General features: G+C 26.8%; 1 protein-coding gene across 2 annotated transcripts in view; it reads right to left on the minus strand.

Annotated features, from left to right (window-relative positions):
* The window catches only part of LOC136075036 (NACHT, LRR and PYD domains-containing protein 4B-like), a 75,893-nt gene that overhangs the window by 42,948 nt on the left and 12,995 nt on the right, over positions 1-19,950 (minus strand). For both annotated transcript variants that reach the window (XM_065787258.1, XM_065787257.1), the window contains exons 2-4: positions 17,031-17,078; positions 10,858-10,905; positions 3,042-3,158 (exon numbers count right to left, since the gene is read on the minus strand). In XM_065787258.1, coding sequence (XP_065643330.1) covers positions 3,042-3,158; positions 10,858-10,905; positions 17,031-17,078 — 213 coding nt within the window. The remainder of the gene's footprint in view (positions 1-3,041; positions 3,159-10,857; positions 10,906-17,030; positions 17,079-19,950) is intronic.

The following is a 19,950-nucleotide window of genomic DNA, read 5'->3' on the forward strand; positions in this document are numbered from 1 at the left end:
CTAGAAACCATTGTAAAAAAGTTTTGTCTAACGCAAAAGCTCTCTATTCTCAGGTAATAAAAACTTTTATTTTTATCACAAAAATTAGGCAGTCTTGACTTTTGGAGAGTATTTAACAGTATCAATAATAAGGGCGAATCTTTTTTACCACCTCTCTTGTATGGTTTCAGACTTTGTCACCTCACCTAAAGACAAAGCTGAATTGTTTGCTAAGAACTTTTCATCAATAGAATTTTTTGATTTGACTTGTTGCGTTATACCTGATAACGCCATCAAACAGGTTGATCCATTGCTTGACATTCGTATAACTCCAGCATCTGTATCAAAAGTGATTTACTGCTTAGACTCTTCTACAGCTTGTGGTCCAAGCAACATACCTGTTGTAGTCTTGCAAAAGTGTTCTTCGGAGTTGTTATCCATAATATTTAACAAGTGCTAATCGGAGTCTTACTTTCCGACATGCTGGAAAGCGGCATTTGTTATCCATATTTTCAAAAATTCTGGAGTGCGACTTGAATTTTTTAACTACTGTCACATTAGTCTTCCTCCTATCATAAGCAAGGTATTTGAATCTTTAATTAAAAAACACTTAATCTCTTATCTTGAGTCTAATAACTTACCTTCTGATCATCAATATAGACTTTGATCTTCTTGTTTTACAGCTGATTTGCTAACAGTAATAACCGATAGATTTTATCATACACTTGATAAAGGTGGAGAGCTATCACTTTTGCCATTTCTAAAGCTTATGATAAAGTTTGGCATGCTGGTCTTCTCCATTAGCTCTCTTCTTACAATGTATTAGGTAACATCTTTAAGATTATTGAATGCTTCTTTTAAGGTTCAATCCATAGCCCTATACTCGTTTTAATTTACATTAACTATTTTCCAGATACTCTCACATCTAAGGTGGTGTTGTTTTTTGATGATACGATCATTTATTCTTGTCAAGATAAGAAGCCAACACTCTCTGATTGCTTGGAGGGGGAATTTGAGCTTCAAAAGAATCTCACTTCACCTACAGCATGGGGCTACAGCATTTAATTATCGCAATAATTTTGATCTTCCAATATTTAAGAATGGTAATGTACTTGATGAGTCATATACCTTTCATCTTCTAGACTTAACTCTTACTTTTTTGGAAACCATATATCGAATCCATTGCAAAATTAGCATCTGCATAGGTTACATCACTTTATTGTGCTCGACACTTTCATACTCCGGATTCCATTCTTTTTCTCTATAAACCTCAAAGCCATCCTTTTTTTGGAATACTGTTGCCATATTTGGGGCGGATCTTCTAATGATGCTCTTTCTCATTTAGACAAGGTGCAAAAACGCATTGTATACATAGTTGAACCTGGTCATGCAGCCAATCTCCAGCCATTATCACATCGTCGTAATGTTGCTTCTCTTTCTCTTTTCTAAAAATATTATTATTGGCAATGCTCTAAATAGCTAGCGTCTCTTGTGCTATCTACTAAAATTTATTGTCCTGTCACTCGCCATTCAAATAAGTCTTATCCTTTTTCTGTGACTGTCCCTTGAACATCAGTTCTTTGGAATTTGCTTCCTCCATTTTGCTTTCTTGATTCATATAACTTGCAATAGACTTTTAAGTCGTCTGTCAATAGTAAACGACCAGGGCTGGTATTTGACCTGAGCGAAAGCCGAGTTTATGGTTGGAGCTGTATAAATATTGGTGCATATTGAATTGATATATAAAAACAACTCAATATGCACCAATGTTTATGCAGTCCCGTCCGTAGAACCAGCTATGGCCACAGTTAAATAAGTTTGTTTACTATCTGTTAATTGTTATCTTGCTTTACAAACTTCATCTTTTCCGTTTCAGTAATTTCTAACTTTAATATTGGTTGCTTGCAGCCTTGTTGGAAGTGAAAATAAGTAAAAAAAAAACTCAATTTGGTTTAGAACTCACCTTAGATTTGATTTACAAAAATTACTCCTAACAATTCATTTTACATTCAAAGTCATTGTGAGGTAAAACAAAGCAGCTCCTTTTAGTCATTTTTAAATGACTCTTTGATTGAAACAATTATTTTAGCAGTAGACAATTGAAAATAAAAAAAAGAGTCAAATAACAATAAAAAAGAGTTCATTAATGAACACAAACCTTTGTTCAATCTTTATCATCACCCAGTGTTTCAGAGTTACAAAATACAGAAAAGTTTCTGAATACAGAAAAATGTAGTCATAAAATAAGAGTCAAGTCAGCTATCAATTTGTGATAATTGTGTAAATACATGATATATTTGATAATGATCTGTGATTATATTTTTATTAAAAAATATAAACAATGTCAAGGCTTGTGTTGTTTAACTAAGAAAATCTGATAAACATCCTTGTCCGTAATTCCACTCACTTTTATACTTTTCTGACTTCATGTGTGCTCTTAACATTAAAGCAAATGCGAGGGTTTGAACTTTGACTTTCTTTCTTTAATGAGATAGCTATAAAAAACAGGTATAAGTGTTTTGTTTTATATTTGTGGAGGGAGCTATGAGGATGAGGAGGACACAAGGGGAAGGAGATCATTTTCCTAGTAATGTAATATGCTAAATTATCAAACCATTCCATTTGTTTTTATTGGCCATTCAGTGTTTTTTTTTACAAAAAAAATAAAAATGCTTTGTTTGCTTTAGCTTGCCGAATATTCACCTATTGATTTGCAAAATATCATCATTTAAGGAGTAATTAAATAACTCAACTTCCAGGTCAGGTTCAAGATTATCAAAATCACCCTGCCAATGGTAATATGTAACCAAGTTCCTGTTCCATGTTCAATTTTTGAGAGGATATGTTTTTCTAGGCAAAACCTACGACAAATAAACGTTTTTACTTAAAATTCCCCTGTTATGGGGCTTTTAGTTGAGTAAAGGCTAGAAATGATGCCTTCATAAAAATACTAATCAAATATGCAAGTATTATTTATTTTAAAAATCAAAATTTCTTTAAACTGAAAAACAAAAGTGAAGCAGTTCTAAAATGAAGTAAAAATAAATAAAAACAAAAATAACCTGATGTGGAGTCTTTGAATGAATAATTGAAGTTTGGGAAATAAAAACTTATAATTAAACCAATAACCAAAACCAAGATTGCTAACAAAAGGAATGTTTTTGTAGAATATGAAGATTCTAAAAAATAAAAATAAAAAAATTCAAAATAAATAAATTTTAAACAAAATAAAATAAAAAAATAAAAATGTATTAAAAACTTGAAGTTTTTAATACATTTAAATTACACAATACAACAAAGCAAATTTGATTTTTATTGGTGTCACAATTTTAAAGATGAAAAAATAGTTTTAGTGTAAAAATATTAAAAATATTGTTTAATATCTGACCTAAACATTTTTGCCTAAAAAACTTCATTTTTGATCATTATTCATAATGTTATCCAGAATACTTATTTACTGATCATTATTTGTTGTTACCCAGAACTCTCCTCTCACTAGCTATAAGTAAGCATAAATGAAATTTTTTAAAGGATTTTAATTTTATTTAATTTTTTTTTTTAAGTAAGGTCAGGACTATGACCATCATGATTACTGATAATATGCATTTCAGTATCATCTGTTGCACGTTCTGATGCCTTGTAGGATTTGCTTTCTATAGACTAGAAGTCCTTCCTGTTATCAATACTAACTAATATCTGTCATGTCATGGTGAAAACTTATTTTGTCTATTACGTAGTTGTAGTCAATTAAGTAATAAGTCAAAATTACTGTAGCTCACATGGAATTTACTAGGTTCGTATGTTATTTTTTTGTCTGAAACTCTGACATGGTCTTCACTCACCATAACTACAACCATAACTAATGCTTATAGGAATACAAAAATATAAAATTCCACAAAATTTGAAAGCAAATTGTATTTGTGTATAAAACTTGATTTATTTAAAACATAATTCTGAGTTTCACACAAGCATGTAACATAATTTATAAATCACAAAAAAGGCATAAAAATATAAAATACTGTAAAGTGTCCTCTGTGATAATATTAAAGTTATTGATCATATTAAGACACTTACACACAACTTAAATTTATTTGTTTAACAAATTCAATGGAGAAGTAAATATATTAAAAGTCTCGATAAAGCATATATTCAACAATTTCTCACATTTTACAAATGGTTCATCCCAGTTTCCATAAAAAAAAATTTAAACTCTTCTTTTTAATTTCCAAATAAATATGGAAAAAAATAAATAAATATATATATACATATATATATATATATATATTTAATACATAGACAATAACTATCAGAATACAAAACATAAGAAAAAATTAGGTGCAATTACTTTTATTTTCGATTTAAACATTATCAATTTCGTTTATTTCACTTTTACTTAAGCTTAAAAATATTTAAAGTGCTTTAAGGCGCCTTCTTCTAAATAAAAAAAATAATTACGAAAACTTAATGATTAAATTAAAAAACTGAAATATTGAAATTAAAACAAATTTTATCAATGCAAATAAATTGGCCAAAAAAAACAAACCACAAAAACAAAATAAAGAAACTTAATAAAAAAATACTTTCAAAACATTAAAAAAAAAGAATTAATATTTTGTTGACAATCCTTTTACTTTTAAGTATTCATTGATATGATTTAGCATGGACACTAAATTCTAAGTAATCTCATTCATAAAACTATTCAGTAATTTAGTGACTAATACTTTTAGCAGGTCTTGATGTTTATATATATATATATATATATATACAGCGGAGAAAATAGAATTAGCCTCACCTTTATTTTTTGTTCTAATTTAACAAAAATTGCAGGTAAACAATTATGAAATCTACTTTATTTCTTGTTACTTCTACTACAACTAAAAAGTTTATAAATTGGTATGTTTAATTAATTCCAAATGGAAAAAAAAATTAAAAATATTCAATTTGTGGAGAAAATAGAATTAGCCTCATTAGCGTTATATACAAAAAATAAAGAAAATATTTTGTTTTTTCGCTCATTTAGTATTTAGTATAGCTTCCTGAATTTTTAATGACTTCAAATATGCGGTTTGACATACTAGTCACAAGATTTTGGATAGTTTCTATAGATATTTCATTCCAAGCTTCTCTGATACGAGTTTTCAGCTCCAAAGTGCATTCAAATTGCTTACCATTTTCATAAACCTTTCTAGAAAGTATTCCCCATAGATTTTCAATTGGGTTAAGGTCTGGACTACGTGCGGGCCATTCCATTACGTGAATATTTTTTTCTCTAAACCAAGCTTTTGTAAGCTTTGAATTATGGATAGTAGCATTATCTTGTTGGAAAGTGAAAGTTTCACCCATCAATTCCTCACCATGTTCAAGTAAACTTATTTCTAATAAGTCAATGTAGTCCTGTGAATTCATTTTTGTTGAAATCCATGCCAGTGGAAGTTTTCCAGCAAAGGAAAAAGCCCCCCAAACCATAACATTTCCACCCCCAAAGTTACGACTCATCCGAGTTTCTTTCTCTTTTCGAAGATCGTGCCAGTAATATTGATAGCCATCAGGACCATCTAGATTGAACTTTTTTTCATCACTGAAGAGAACTTGATGCCACTCTTCTTGCCAAGACATGTGTTCTTTCGCAAATTGTAATCTAACTTTTTTATGACGAGCAGTAAGTTTTGGTTTTGGTTTACGCTTTTTCCAAACTGTGTTTGGATCTTCATGTAAGATTTGTCTCACACGTTGAACAGATACAGGTAATTGTAAATCAGCACGAATTTGAGATGCAGTCATGTGCTGAGCAGCAGCACGACGTACAATAACTCGTTTAGTACGATTATCAATTTTACGTTTGCCACCACTTCCCTTATAGGCTCCATAATTAACGCCAATCTTGAAGTAATTGTTAACCACTTTTGGAGATCTTTTAATTTTCTTTGCAATTTCCCGATTAGATAAGCCTGTATCTTTGTATGCTTTGATTACTGCTAATTCTTCATTCGTTAAACGCTTACCACGTCCCATTTCAAATAAAGGTATCAAAAACCAAATGTTAAAAACTTTATGAGCACTGATTTCACAGTCTTTGTTTAACTTACAAATAATAATAAAAAACTAACTCACAAATGCGTATCACCAGATCAAAATATACAAGTAAACTGAAAATAATTATTGATGAGGCTAATTCTATTTGTTACCGCAAATATCAAGTATTATACATTTTATGGTTTTATCAAATGTTCCGCAATTTAATTATGCTATATTATAATCTAAAAAGTTGTTGTTTGTAACAGTAATTATATGTGTGTGGATACAAAAGTTGTACCGCACAAACTTGTTTACAGATTTACAAAATATTGGATCAGCACATGGTGAGGCTAATTCTATTTTCTCCGCTGTATATATATATATATATATATATATATATATATATATATATTTATATACAAATTATTATATATATATATATCATATATATTATATATATATACATATAATAAATATATTATGTATATATGTATATCATATATATATATATATATATATATAGATATATATATATATATATATATATATATATATATATATATATATAAATATATATATAAAAATATATATATATATATATATATATAAACCTCAATGTTTTAAAGGTCAGCATCATGCCGGCAATAAAATTTGATTCAAAGGTTTTACTATTAAACATAGCAACGCAGTCAGCAATTTTTTTGCTAAACTCAAACACTTTTATGTCAGCAGGTAAGTCGGCATTGCCGAACGCCGACCCTAATTCTGAGGGTTATATATATATATATATATATATATATATATATATATATATATATATATATATATATATATATATATATATATATATATATATATATATATATACATATATATATATATATATATATATATATATATATATATATATATATATATATATATATAAATATATATATATATATATATTTATATATATATATATGCATATATATATATATATATATATATATTTATATATATATATATATATATATATATATTTATATAAATATATATATATATACATATATATAAATATATATATATATATATATATATATATTATATATATATATATATATATATATATATATATATATATATATATATATATATATATATATATATATTTAAAATATAAAGCATAAAACAACAGCTGCGTTGAAACAGACATAAAATATAATACAAAAAACCATAACAAATGTTACATAAAAACTTCGAAGAGGACTTTAAAAGAAGCCTTAAATAAAACATACAACGTAAATATAAAATTAGCAAATGTTATTAAATTCTGTTTTTTTAGATAACTTTTTTAAACAAAGATTTACTTCAACTGTTTGTAGAAATTTTAATGCTATTGTCCCGGTTGAGAAGTATATGAGCGTGTTTATTTCCTGGTATATTGAGGCACAATTAATTTCAAGTGATTATCTCACTTTACGTTCATTGTACTCTGAGTTTATTGCTAGAGTTTTTGTATGTGACCAATCAAACATACTATTACATTCTCTACCATGTTCAGCTGCACCAGATGCATTCCATTTTTCTTTTAAATTGTTTTTTTGATGTTTTATGCATCTTGTTAAAATTTTATTTTTTGTTTTGCCAATGTATATACTGCCACAAAAGCATGTGAGTTTGTATACACCGGGATTACTATTGGGAATTAACTTCGACTTATTGTTGCATATGATGTTTTTCAGCGTAGGTGGTGTAATTAAAGTTATTCTGATGTTGTAAGGTTTCAGTTCTAATTTACAATGTTGACACCTATTCTTGGGAGCCATGGAAGTTTAACTGTATATTTACTTGTTTCTGTTTTAAAGGTTTTGTATCTCAGGCCATTAAATTTTGTTCCAAAAAGTCTCAAATCTCAATGATTAATTACAGTTTATAGTGTACATGTTTGCCGAAAAAGGAATTAATAGATTAAAGCTTGAAACAACTGCTAAGAACATTATTCAGAAAAGAGACAGGATTTCTCAAATAAATTATAGTAATAAACTCACAGTACAATGAACGTTAATTGAAAGAATCACTTGAAATTAATAATGCCTCAACATAACAGGAAATAGAACATGCTCCTATACTTTTCAACCTGGACAATGACATTAAAATTTCTGCAAACAGTTGGAATCCTTTGTTTAAAAAAGTTATTCAAAAAAACAGAACTAAAAAATATTTGCTAATATTATGTATACGTTATTATATATTCTTTGAAGTTTTTATACAAAATTTGTAATGGTTTTTTTGTATTATATTTTACGTCTGATGAAGATCTGAGCAAAAACAGGTTGAAATATTGCAAGAAAAAATTTTTGTTTGTACGCAGCTGTTTTTTTATGCTTTATAATAAAAAAAAAGATATATATATATATATATATATATATATATATATATATATATATACATATATATATATATAAATATTCATGTACAACAAGATATGACATTGAAACATTTAATATATATATATATATATATATATATATATATATATATTTATTTATATATATAAATATATATGTATATATATAAATATATATATATATATATATATATATATATATATATTTATTTATTTTTATATATAAATATATATGTATATATATATATATATATATATATATATATATATATATATATATATATATATATATATATATATATATATATATATATATATATAGATATATAGATATATATACATATATATATATATATATATATATATATATATATATATATATATATATATATATATATATATATATATATATATATATATATATATATATATATATATTAAATGTTTCAATGTCATATCTTGTTGTACATGAATATTTATATATATTTATATGTATATATATATATATATATATATATATATATATATATATATATATATATATATCTTTTTTTTTAATATAAAGCATCACAATCGGGCTCACAATCGCTGGTGAATTTTAACTCAGACTCAAATCACATTTATTTCAGCTTATCATTTTCACAATAACTGAGATCTATTTTTATGAACTCGAAGTACTCGATGAGACCCTTTGTCTTCAAGAATTGAAAGACAAAGGGTAAATGAATTTGAACATAAAACTCTTACTTCTAATTTTTCTGAGAAACTATATATCAAATCCATTGCAAAATGAGCATCTAATGTTGAATTTCTTTATTTTGCCACTCATACTCAGGATTCTTTATCTTAATAAATCTCTAATCTGTTCTTGCGTGGAATACTGTTTTCCATATCTGAGGCAGATCTTACAATAATGCCCTTTCTCTTTTATACAATGTACAAAAACGCATTGTAAACATAGTTGGACCTTGAAGCCAATCTCCAACCTCACATTGTTATGATGTTGCTTCTCCTTCTCTTTTCTGTAAATAAATGTATTTTAGTAGATGAAACAAGAGACGCTGTTCTAAAGAGCTAGCGCTATGTGCTTTCTATTTTCCATGTGCGATATTTTAGTAAATGCTTGTGTCATCTACTAAAAATCATTCTAATGATTCTCGTCAAAGTCATATCTTTTTACTGCGACTGTTCCTAATCGCTATAAATATTTTTATTTGTCTTGTTTTTTTCCATGACATCAGTTCTTTAGAATTTGCTTCCTTCATCTTGTTTTCCTGATTCATATAACTTGCAATTTTTAAAGTCATTTGTTAATCGTTGTTTTGGTCTATAAACTTTATCTTTTCTCTTCCCGTAACTTTTAGCTCTAATAGTGGTTGCTTGCAGCCTTGTTGGAAGTGAAGATTATTAAAATAAATAAAATTGTTAATAGAAATTGTTAATAGAATTAACAATTTCTAAACATTCCTTTATGATATTTTATAAAATTAGGAATGATATTTTAGAAAAAGTAACAACTTCCTTTTAATGATCGTTTAATAAGAAAACAAACATTTCTTAATTTATCAAAAGAATATGATATGATTTCTTTTATTTATGCAATTATGTTTTATTTCAACAAGATTGTAAATAAACTAACTCTATTTGAACTATTTATGAAATAGAAAAGTCAATGTGTTTTATATCTCTTTCATGCTTTTCATAGTTTGAAAATTTTTAAATCCTTGAAACAATTCATCATAGTAAGATGAAAAAAAGAAAATAATTGAATCATTAAGTTACTATAGAATTATTGCAATGATTTTTTTTTGCAGTGTCTTTAAATGTTTATAAAATTTGGCAATTTGCTAGACTCTTGAATCTATAATGATCTATAATGATCAGTAAACAAACTGCAGACTAAATATACATTTAACAACATTATTTTTAACTAAAGTCCGTTGGTATATTATAACATAGTTTATATTATAAATTAATATATTTGGGCATAATACATTATAAGTAAATTACTATTTTGTTTTCTATTTAGCAAACTAAAAGTAATTTTCTATTGCATCAAATTATTTAAAAGCAAACTTTTATGGTTAAACTAAAAAGGTAAAAATAGTCTAAGAAGAGAAAGTGGAACTGCTTCACAATACTGCTCATGAAGGTTAATGAGTGGTCTTTTAAATATTATTTTAAATCCACTTTATATATATGCGTGTTTTTATTCTGTTCGGGCTTCTGGCGTGTTGTTTGTTCTTCCGTAAGACACTTTATACATTTGTACGTTTGTGTTCTGTATGGATCTCTGTTGAGGTGCTAGTTCACCCATAAGTCACTTTATATAAAGGTATGTTTTGTTCAAATTTCAGGCATAGTTTTTATTATACTTTTTAAGTAAACAAAACACTCAGATACTCAATTGTTAATTATTATTTTGAAACATATTAAATATTAAGTAACTTAAAAAAAAACAGTATTATAGTTACCTTTTTTGACAGAAACTCTGTTATCTATTTCCGATGAACTTGATGTCTCTAAAAAATATAGTTAAATTATTACTAATAACTGGGGCATTGGGGGTAAAACACATTTAATTAAAAATAAACATAATCAAATATATTTTAATTTTCCAAATTCAAAAATATATGTTTTCAGAGTAAGTAAATTTATTTGCTTCATTATGAAAGTCTTATTTAACTATTTTTACATTTAAATATACAGAATAACTGCATTTTTCAGTATATTTAAATGCACAGAAAAAACAGTCTACTCGTATTTTAAAGAGAATCTTTAATGTAAAATTTTAAAAATAAAAAAATGTTAGAAAAGTGAGAATTGAGAAATTTTATAAACTTTTAAAGGAAAACCAGGGTTAGGTCTATTGGACAAAAGTAAGCTAAATTACTAATGGTTAATTTATTACTTATTTTATGTAAAATTCCATGAATGAAAGTATAAATGTTTGACAATCGTGACAATCAAGCCTTACCAATAAAATCATTCACATTTCTTTGATGTTTCAAAAAGCATGTCAGACTGACATGCTTTTTGAAACATCAAAAACAACATTCATCTAAAAAATAAATAAAAATTTTAGTTATTAAGGTAGTTCAGAATAAAAATTTTAGTTATTAAGGTAATTTAAAGTAGACCTAACTTTCTTATTACAGAGTGACTCCTTTTACTAGTTATTACAAATAACACAAGAGAAAGAGAAAACCAAGTGGGTCAAGTGAAACTTGATTTTAAACTAAAAAGAAGAAATAAAAGATTCATTTATGTCAGTGTCAAAAAATTTAAGAAGGGACCACAATTTTCACAAAAGCAAAACATACCAGCCTAAAAACCGATACAAAATCACAAAAATAATCTCACTCTTCCTTAAGGTATCATTAGTAGGAAGTTTGAAATTATTGAGAAGTTTGATTTTAGTAAGTAGTTTGGTTAAAGAGTTTGATAGAAACGGAGAATTTTTCCGATATGAGCAACGACCATGTTTATTAATAAAAAAAAGTCTATCTAACAAAAAGAAATCTAACAAAAAATGGAAAAAAAGGAGGAAGTTTATACACCATGACTGGCATACAACTTAAAATATTGCAAGTTATATGAATCAAGAAAGCAAGATGCAGGAAGCGAATTCCAAAGAGCTGATGTTCAACAAAAAATCTAAACTAATGGGAGTTTTTGGAGCAATTGTCACAAAAAAAAGATGAGAATTATTTGAATGACGAGTATCACAAGAATGAATTTTAGTAGATAGCAATAGAAACGCTCGATCTTTAGAGCAGTGTCTGCTATAGTATTTGTAAAAAAGAGAAAAAGAAGCAAGATAAGAGGATTTGATAATGGTTGGAGGTTAATTCAAACTATGTTTATAATGCGCTTTTGCAACTTATCTAAAATAGAAAGAGCACCATTGGAAGATCCACACCAGATATGGCTACAGTAATCCATACAAGGACAGATTTGAGATTTATAGAAATAAAAAATAGAACTTTGAGTAAAAAAGTGTCTATAATTATAGAGAGATGCAACCGTAGCAGATGCTAATTTTGCAATGGATTTGAGATATGGTCTCCAAGAAAGGTTGGAAGTAAGAGTTAACCTTAAATTAATAATGATGAAGGGAAGATGACTTTTCGAGTGCATAACCGTTCATAAATATAGAAAGATCTAAATTATTGCGATAACGATTGGCTAACACAAATTTTTTTAATCTGAATTAAAGTTCACCAGCCACTGTGAGCTTCATGATCTGGCAGAAGTTAGATCCTTTTCAAGCTCAAATGCCCCCACCTAGTCATCAAATAAAATTGGCTTCTTATCAAAAAAAGAATAAATGGTAGTATATTCAGCAAACAATACCACCTTTTATGTGAGAATATCTGGTAGATTTTAATGTAAATTAAAAAGAATATAGTGCGAAGGAGAAAAACTTGAGAAACCCCTGCTGTTCCAGGATATGAAGAAGAGTACTGTCCATCGAGGACAACCTTTATACTACAATTAGATATAAAGGATTCAAAAATCTTAAAGATGTTACTTGATGCACTGTAAGAAGAAAACTTGTGGAGAAGACCAGCATGCTAAACTTTATCAAATGCTTCGAAAATGTCGAGAGCAATAACCTAAGCTTCTCCACCTTACGTACCTAAAAAGCTATCGGTTATTACTTTTAGCAAATTGGCTGTAAAACAAGAAGATCGAAACACACATTGATGATCAGAAAGTAAGTTATTATTTTTAAGATTAGAGATTAAGTATTTGGTATAAGTCTTTTTATTGTGTTGGCGGTATTTTGAAATCTTAATGTTTGTGTCATTTAAACAAACTTTGTTTTTCTCAAGGTTTTTAAGTTTCAATTTCATTTTATTGATTACAACTTTTTTATCAATGACAATTTGCTCCAGATTGTCAATCCTCTCCATTAGCTCTGTCTTGAATTGCTTAATTGCAAAAGCAATTAGTTCTCTCACTTTCTTTTCTTGGTTTGATCCAAGAGTCATTTCATCTTTTTAGGAGGGCTACCACCCTTATCAATGCCTTACCTTCTGGTCGTGAGATATTAAATTATTAGTTATAAAGCTTATTAACAAAAATAGAATTGTTAGTTTTTTTTGTTTTTTTCCATCTTTTTGTGTTTTTTCTTTTGGATTTCGCATACTTTTATGAAATTACATTTTATGGATTTCAAAAAAATTCATAAATTAACTAGGTATTAAATTAAAAACATTTCCCAACAAAATTTTTAAAAATAATTTTGACTTTTTTTCATTTTACTTATAAAAAAACCTTATATAATTAAGTAATATAAATAAAACTTCAAACAACTCCCACTTTAATTAAAATAATTTAATTAAAAAATTAGGATTTAGAATCAGAAATGAAAAAAGTTGAGCTCATCATTAGATTAGTAATAAAAAATGAAACTTATCAGGGTTAACCCTAACCCTGAGAAGGGTTAACCCTAACCCTCAAGGTTAACCCTAACCGTGAGTACTATAGATGTTAGTTGATAAAGCTAATTCATTGCTTTATCTTATGCTTTCTTATCAAGTTACAGAAAGTAAACAGTTTATTAACTTTTTGTAGTAAAGAATATTTGATTTTGTAATTTACAGTTTCGTAAAGTTACTGTTGTGATATGTATACTTTACAGTATAAAAAATAAAGCTGAGATTCAAAATTAATTTAATTATTAATTTACTACTTTAATTCAAAATAATTAGCTATTTTATTCAAAAGCATCTTGCTAATATAAATTTGTTAGTAAAGATAAACATGTCAAAGTTATTTTTTTTCATTGTAATTAAAATCCAATTTTTTCAGAGCATTTGTTAAAAACTGTGGTTCAATTGTCAAAACAAAATACTATTTGCGTATTCATATAAATATTTGAAGTCGCTTGCCTTCCTTACCAAGCCTTCTATCATATTAAAAATAGATTGAAAGATATATATTTTTTTAATTGTTAACTAGTTTATAAAATAGAAACGTACTAAAACAAGTTGTTTGCCTTCTTAATTTTGACTTTTTAAAAAAAAAAAAAATTTTTATTATAGAAGTCTTTAATACCCCATATATATTATGAAAAGTCTTATAAAAAACTATTAAGCATTAATTTTAAAAGGCATCAAACAATTTAATACCCCATATGTACTTTGGAAGTCTTATAAAATACTATTAAGCATTAATTTCAGAAGATAGCAAACAATTTTAAATTTGAGACATAGTACTCCCTAACTGTGGGTTTAAATCGGAGTTTTTGGGCAAATGGACTAAATATTTTTTATACATACTTGATTTCTAAAGTGCAACAAGCTGCTTATATATTTACCATTTATTGCAGACAAAAGTCGCTAATCAAAAAAATTACCTGTAAACACTTTTGAATGAATGGCAAAAATTAAGTTGACTTCATTTTGGAATTTTTTAGAGCGTTTCTGATTTTTTCCAAAGTTGAGGTGAGTATAATTATTTTCGAATATCATTAAAGTTAAAAAAAAAAAACTTTCAAAACAGAACTATTCTGATAAAAGTTCTAGAAAAATTATGCCTATAAAAAAGTAGTTTCTTTATACATAAACTGAGGGGAATTGTCAAGCTTATAAAATTATAATTTCTTACTGATTGCAATTTTCTCAATTTACATACTTAATGAATTCACTTTTTTATTAATCTTACACCACCCCATGGTAGAGGTGTAAAATCACTTTAACACAGTAATCATCTTCACTACAGATGGATTTATATAGACTTTTTAATTAACATAAATTTTATCTATTTATTTATCTAATTGCTGCAGTGAGCAAATGATCACTGAGTGGTAATCCACTTTAGCAGCAAGTTTAAAAACTAGAAGTTGAAATTTTAATTCACATAATAAAGTTCATCTTTTTTTAAAGTTTAACATTGAATAATTAAGTCCCACATCAAACGGAAAATTGTTTCATATTGGAATAACACGATTGGTAAAAAAATTCTATCTACTCGAGTCTCAGAAGTGTATCTATATCTAGAGATCTCAGAAGTGTATCTATGATTGTGGATATAGTCGTAAACACTTCCAGCTGGTCCAGTTGGTTGACAAAAGTTCCTTAAGGAAGCCACTGTATTTAGCTGAAAAGAATTATTAAAACATTTTAAAAAGTTAATTAAATGGCTTTCTTCTCTTCTCATAGGTAATGTTGTTAAATTAAGTCTATTTAATCTTTCCTCATTAGGAGGCTCAGAATATCCTGGAATTAGTTTTCTTGCTCTATGTTGTACTCCTTCAATAAGACTAATGTCTTTTTTTAAAAATGGATTTCAAATAAAAGACGCATATTCTAGATAAGGGTGTACTAGCGAAACATAAAACAATGTCAGCATTTAAAAATGGAAACATGTGTTGGATATGACCTTAAGTTCTATTTGCTTTAGAAACACACTCAGATAAATGATGACCATATTTCAGATTGCTTTTAAACATGATACCAAGATCATTTACACAATCCACAGTACTCAATTGATAATCAGAAAATGTAATACTTATTGATATTTTTATTTAACTTATTACTTTTATTTACATGTTTGTTTTTTTTTTATAAAATTTTTATCTATATTTAGTTGCATAAGTCAGTTATGGCACCAATTAAAAATAAAATTTATTTATCCTGTAGATCATTACTACTGTTATCACGGATTATGTGGAAAACTTTGCAATCATCAGCATAGAGCTTGCATTGATTTTTTAGTTTGTCCAGAAGATCATTGATCTAAATTAAAAACAATATTGGTCCGAGAACAGATCCTTGCCATACACAAACTAAAACATTAAGCCACGTAGAAGCAATGTTTTCAAGAACATCTCTTTGCCTTCTATTTGATAAAAGAAACTCAATCCATTTAAGAACGAATCCCATTATACCGTACATTTTAATTTTTAATATAAGTTTTCTTTGGTGAACTCTGACAAATGGTTTAGAAAAGTCAGTAAAGAGGATATCAAGAGGATAATCTTGATCCTTTGCTAGAGTTACAATATCTTGGCTTTCAAGTAAATTTGTAAAGCAAGATTTACCTGGGAAAAAACCATGCAAATCATTTGAAAGCAAACTTTTATGGTTAAACTAAAAAGGTAAAATTAATCTTTGAAGAGGATGCGGAACTGCTTCACAATACTGCTGATGAAAAGTTGTGAGTGTGCTTTTTAATTTAAATTTAAACCCATTTTATATATCTGTGTGTTTTTATTCTGTATGGGCTTTTGGAATGTTGTTTGTTCATCCGTAAGTCACTTTATATATTTGAATGTTTGTGTTCTGTATGGATCTTTGGTTAATTATTATTAATAAAATTTCATTAAAAATGCTTTTAAAAGTATTGTTTATAAAAAAAGTTAAAACTTTGAGACTATAAATTTGATAAAAATTATAAAGTACAAAAAAAATTATATTCAAAAGTGCATTACAAAAATAGTAAGTAATCTTACTCTTTCAACGTAACACATTCTTATATAAGAAAATAAAATAAAAGTTAAACAAATAAATGAAACAACTCAAACTTGTTTTTATTATACTTTTTAAATGAACACGCAGATACTCAATTGTTGAATATTGTTTTGAAATAAATTAAATATTAAGTAAATTAAAAAAAAAAACAGTATTATAATTACCTTTTTTGACAGAAACTCTGTTATCTGTTTCTAATGAACTTGATATCTCTAAAAAATATAGCGAAATTATTACTATTAACAAGCATAGGGAAGAAAGATTTAATCAAATATAAACATACTATTTCTAAATTATTTTATTTCCAAATTCAAAAATATATGCAATCAGAGTTAGTAAATTTAGTTGCTTCATTATGTAAATCTTTTTTACTTAACTATTTTTACATTTCAATTTACAGAATAACTTTACCGTGTTTTTCAGTATATTATAGGCACAGAAAAAACAGTTTCCTTATATTTTAAAAAGAATCTATAATTTTAGAAATAAACTTTTTAATGGAAAATATAAAATTTTATAAAAATTTTATAAAAAATGGAAAACCAGGGTTAGGTTTTTTTGACAAAAGTAAACTTAGGTTAGGTTTTTTTGACAAAAGTGAAAAACAAAAGTATACTTAGGTTAGGTTTTTTTGACAAAAGTAAAAATGCGGTAGTGGTGTAGTGGTAAAGCGCTCGCTTCATAAGCTAGAGTTTCCGAGTTATATCCCCACCACTTCCCTGGTAGTACCGCGCTGAACTTGTTTCTCCGCGCAGCGGCCTTGTTTGTCAAGGTTCGTGTTTCGGAGTTATAGAGTTGAGAAAGGGTTATAACCACTATTAAGTAGCCCCCTGATCTGTAGTGGCCTTCTCGGCCTTAAGGAGGTGAATAACAAAGTAAATAAAAAAATTTAAAAAAAAAAAAAACTAACTGTAAAAAAAAGTTAAAGGAATACACAATATATCTTTTGATGAAGAAAAGGAAATTAATAAAAACAATCTTAGGGAAATTTAATCAAATTTACTAAAGTAAAGTTTTTTTAAGGAAAAGTAAGAAAACATTTTGTGGAAAGCTCAGAAAGCGGAGGTCAAAGTTCTGTTGGCTGGTAATCCAACTGCAGCAGCAGGATCGGTTGGTGAAACAGAAGAAAAGTGAGCTTAAGTCACAAAAAAGGGTAGGAAATAAAAAAGGCTTAAATAAAAATTGTTTTATTTTTCTATATTTTTCTAAAATAAATATTTGGCTCCAAATTGCAAGTTAAAAGTGCCCAGAAAAGTTTTACACGTTTGTTTTGACACAAAATAAAAAAAACACGACTTTAAAATATATATTTCTTTAATCTTAGCTAACTTCGTATTGAAATACATATTTATTAAATTAAGTGATCAAGCTGAGAAATTAAGTTACAGCAAAATTCTAGATGATTTTGTGTATATCACAGAAAACATACTAATGAATAGGGAATAGATGAGTCAACATTCTTAAAAGAAGTTCAAGAGAGATGTGATCATTGATGGGGAAAGGAGTTAAAATCAACATATCAGTACTCCTTTAGTGTATAACTTATTTCTTTCTATGAATATCAGGTTAAGTTTTAAAAATATTACAACTAAATATACATTATTTACGAACATCGAAAACTTTAATTGCTTGAATGATGCATATATATGATTTTCATAAATATATTGGGTGATATTTATTATTTTAAGAAATGCTTTTAAAATACTTATAATGCTTATAAAAATATTATATATTTTTTCCTTAAGAGCTGAGATACAATGATGTGGATGTCTTTAAACTTTGCTACATAATAAATAAGGCAGTGATGACAAGCAAACTTTATCCCTGTCAGCAGTATTGTCAAAGATACTGTTGAGTTTCTGCTGGAATATATTCTAGCTTAATGCTAAAAATCATCAGACTGTATATGTTGATGGTAAATTTGACCTTGATGTGTCTGAAAACCATATTTATGAACATCAGTTTTCTGATTCTGATGATGCTGAATTAAAGGAAACAAATAAAATTGGTTTCTATTGGTTTCCCTTTAAATTAAAGATGCAAACAACCTAGTAATCTAGACTAATCAAATCTCTAACTCAATTATTTATACTAGTCCTGTTACTCTAGTGAAAGCAAAGGAAAGTAGCATTAGTGTGAAGAGGTATTTTCAACCAACTCTTAGTAAACTGGCAAAAAATTGCAACTTACCATATTCTTTTTGAAAATCTGATATTGTTATTGTATATGAGTATGTAGGCTCAGAATATACCTCATTCTGGGCCTACAGACTCATACATGGTCTGAGCAGAACGTGGAGGTTAAAATTACTCCTTGATACCGCTTGATTGAGTACTCTATGATTCTCCTGCTTCTAGTGGTGATAACACTGATATCAAAAAAATGTTAGATTGATTTTTTAGTCCAAAAGAGAGTCAATCTGATTTGTATTTAAGTTCATTATACTCCTTAGAATCAATCAGTATAATAATGATAACAAAAAAGTTTATTCTAATCAAGTTTTTTTAAATATTTTTATATTTAAACTTATATTAATATAAAATTAAATAAAATATAATAAAAGAAACCCTAAATGCCTTTTTCCAATAACAGTCCTCCTATTTCCTGGGTTAGAATGACAAACATAAAATCTCAGAATCAGATTCTTTGGTCCAAATATATGTAACCCAATCGTTAATATTCATTTATTAAGAATTCTACAGGTCTCTATTTCTGATAAACTTGATCTTTCTAAGTTTTAAGTAAATTAAAAAAAAAAAAAAAAACAGCAGTATTAAAACTATCTTTCTTGGCAGAAATGCGACTGTCTATTTCTGATGAATTTAATGTTTCTAAATGATATATTAAAGTTATGACTATTAACCAGTGTTGGGGTAAAATACATTTGGTCAAATAACAATACAGTAATTCTAAATTCTTAAATACAAATATATGTTATCAGAATTTTCCAAATACAAATAAAAATACAATCATTGATATTTTAAGAAAATGAAAATAGTTTTAACTTTCATTTTTGAATTTTTTAAAACTAGTTATCAACTTTAATCAACTGTATTTATTAAATACTTATATCTTATTATCTAA

The sequence above is a fragment of the Hydra vulgaris genome, chromosome 01 (genome assembly GCF_038396675.1).
Source record: "Hydra vulgaris chromosome 01, alternate assembly HydraT2T_AEP".
NCBI lineage: Eukaryota > Metazoa > Cnidaria > Hydrozoa > Anthoathecata > Hydridae > Hydra > Hydra vulgaris.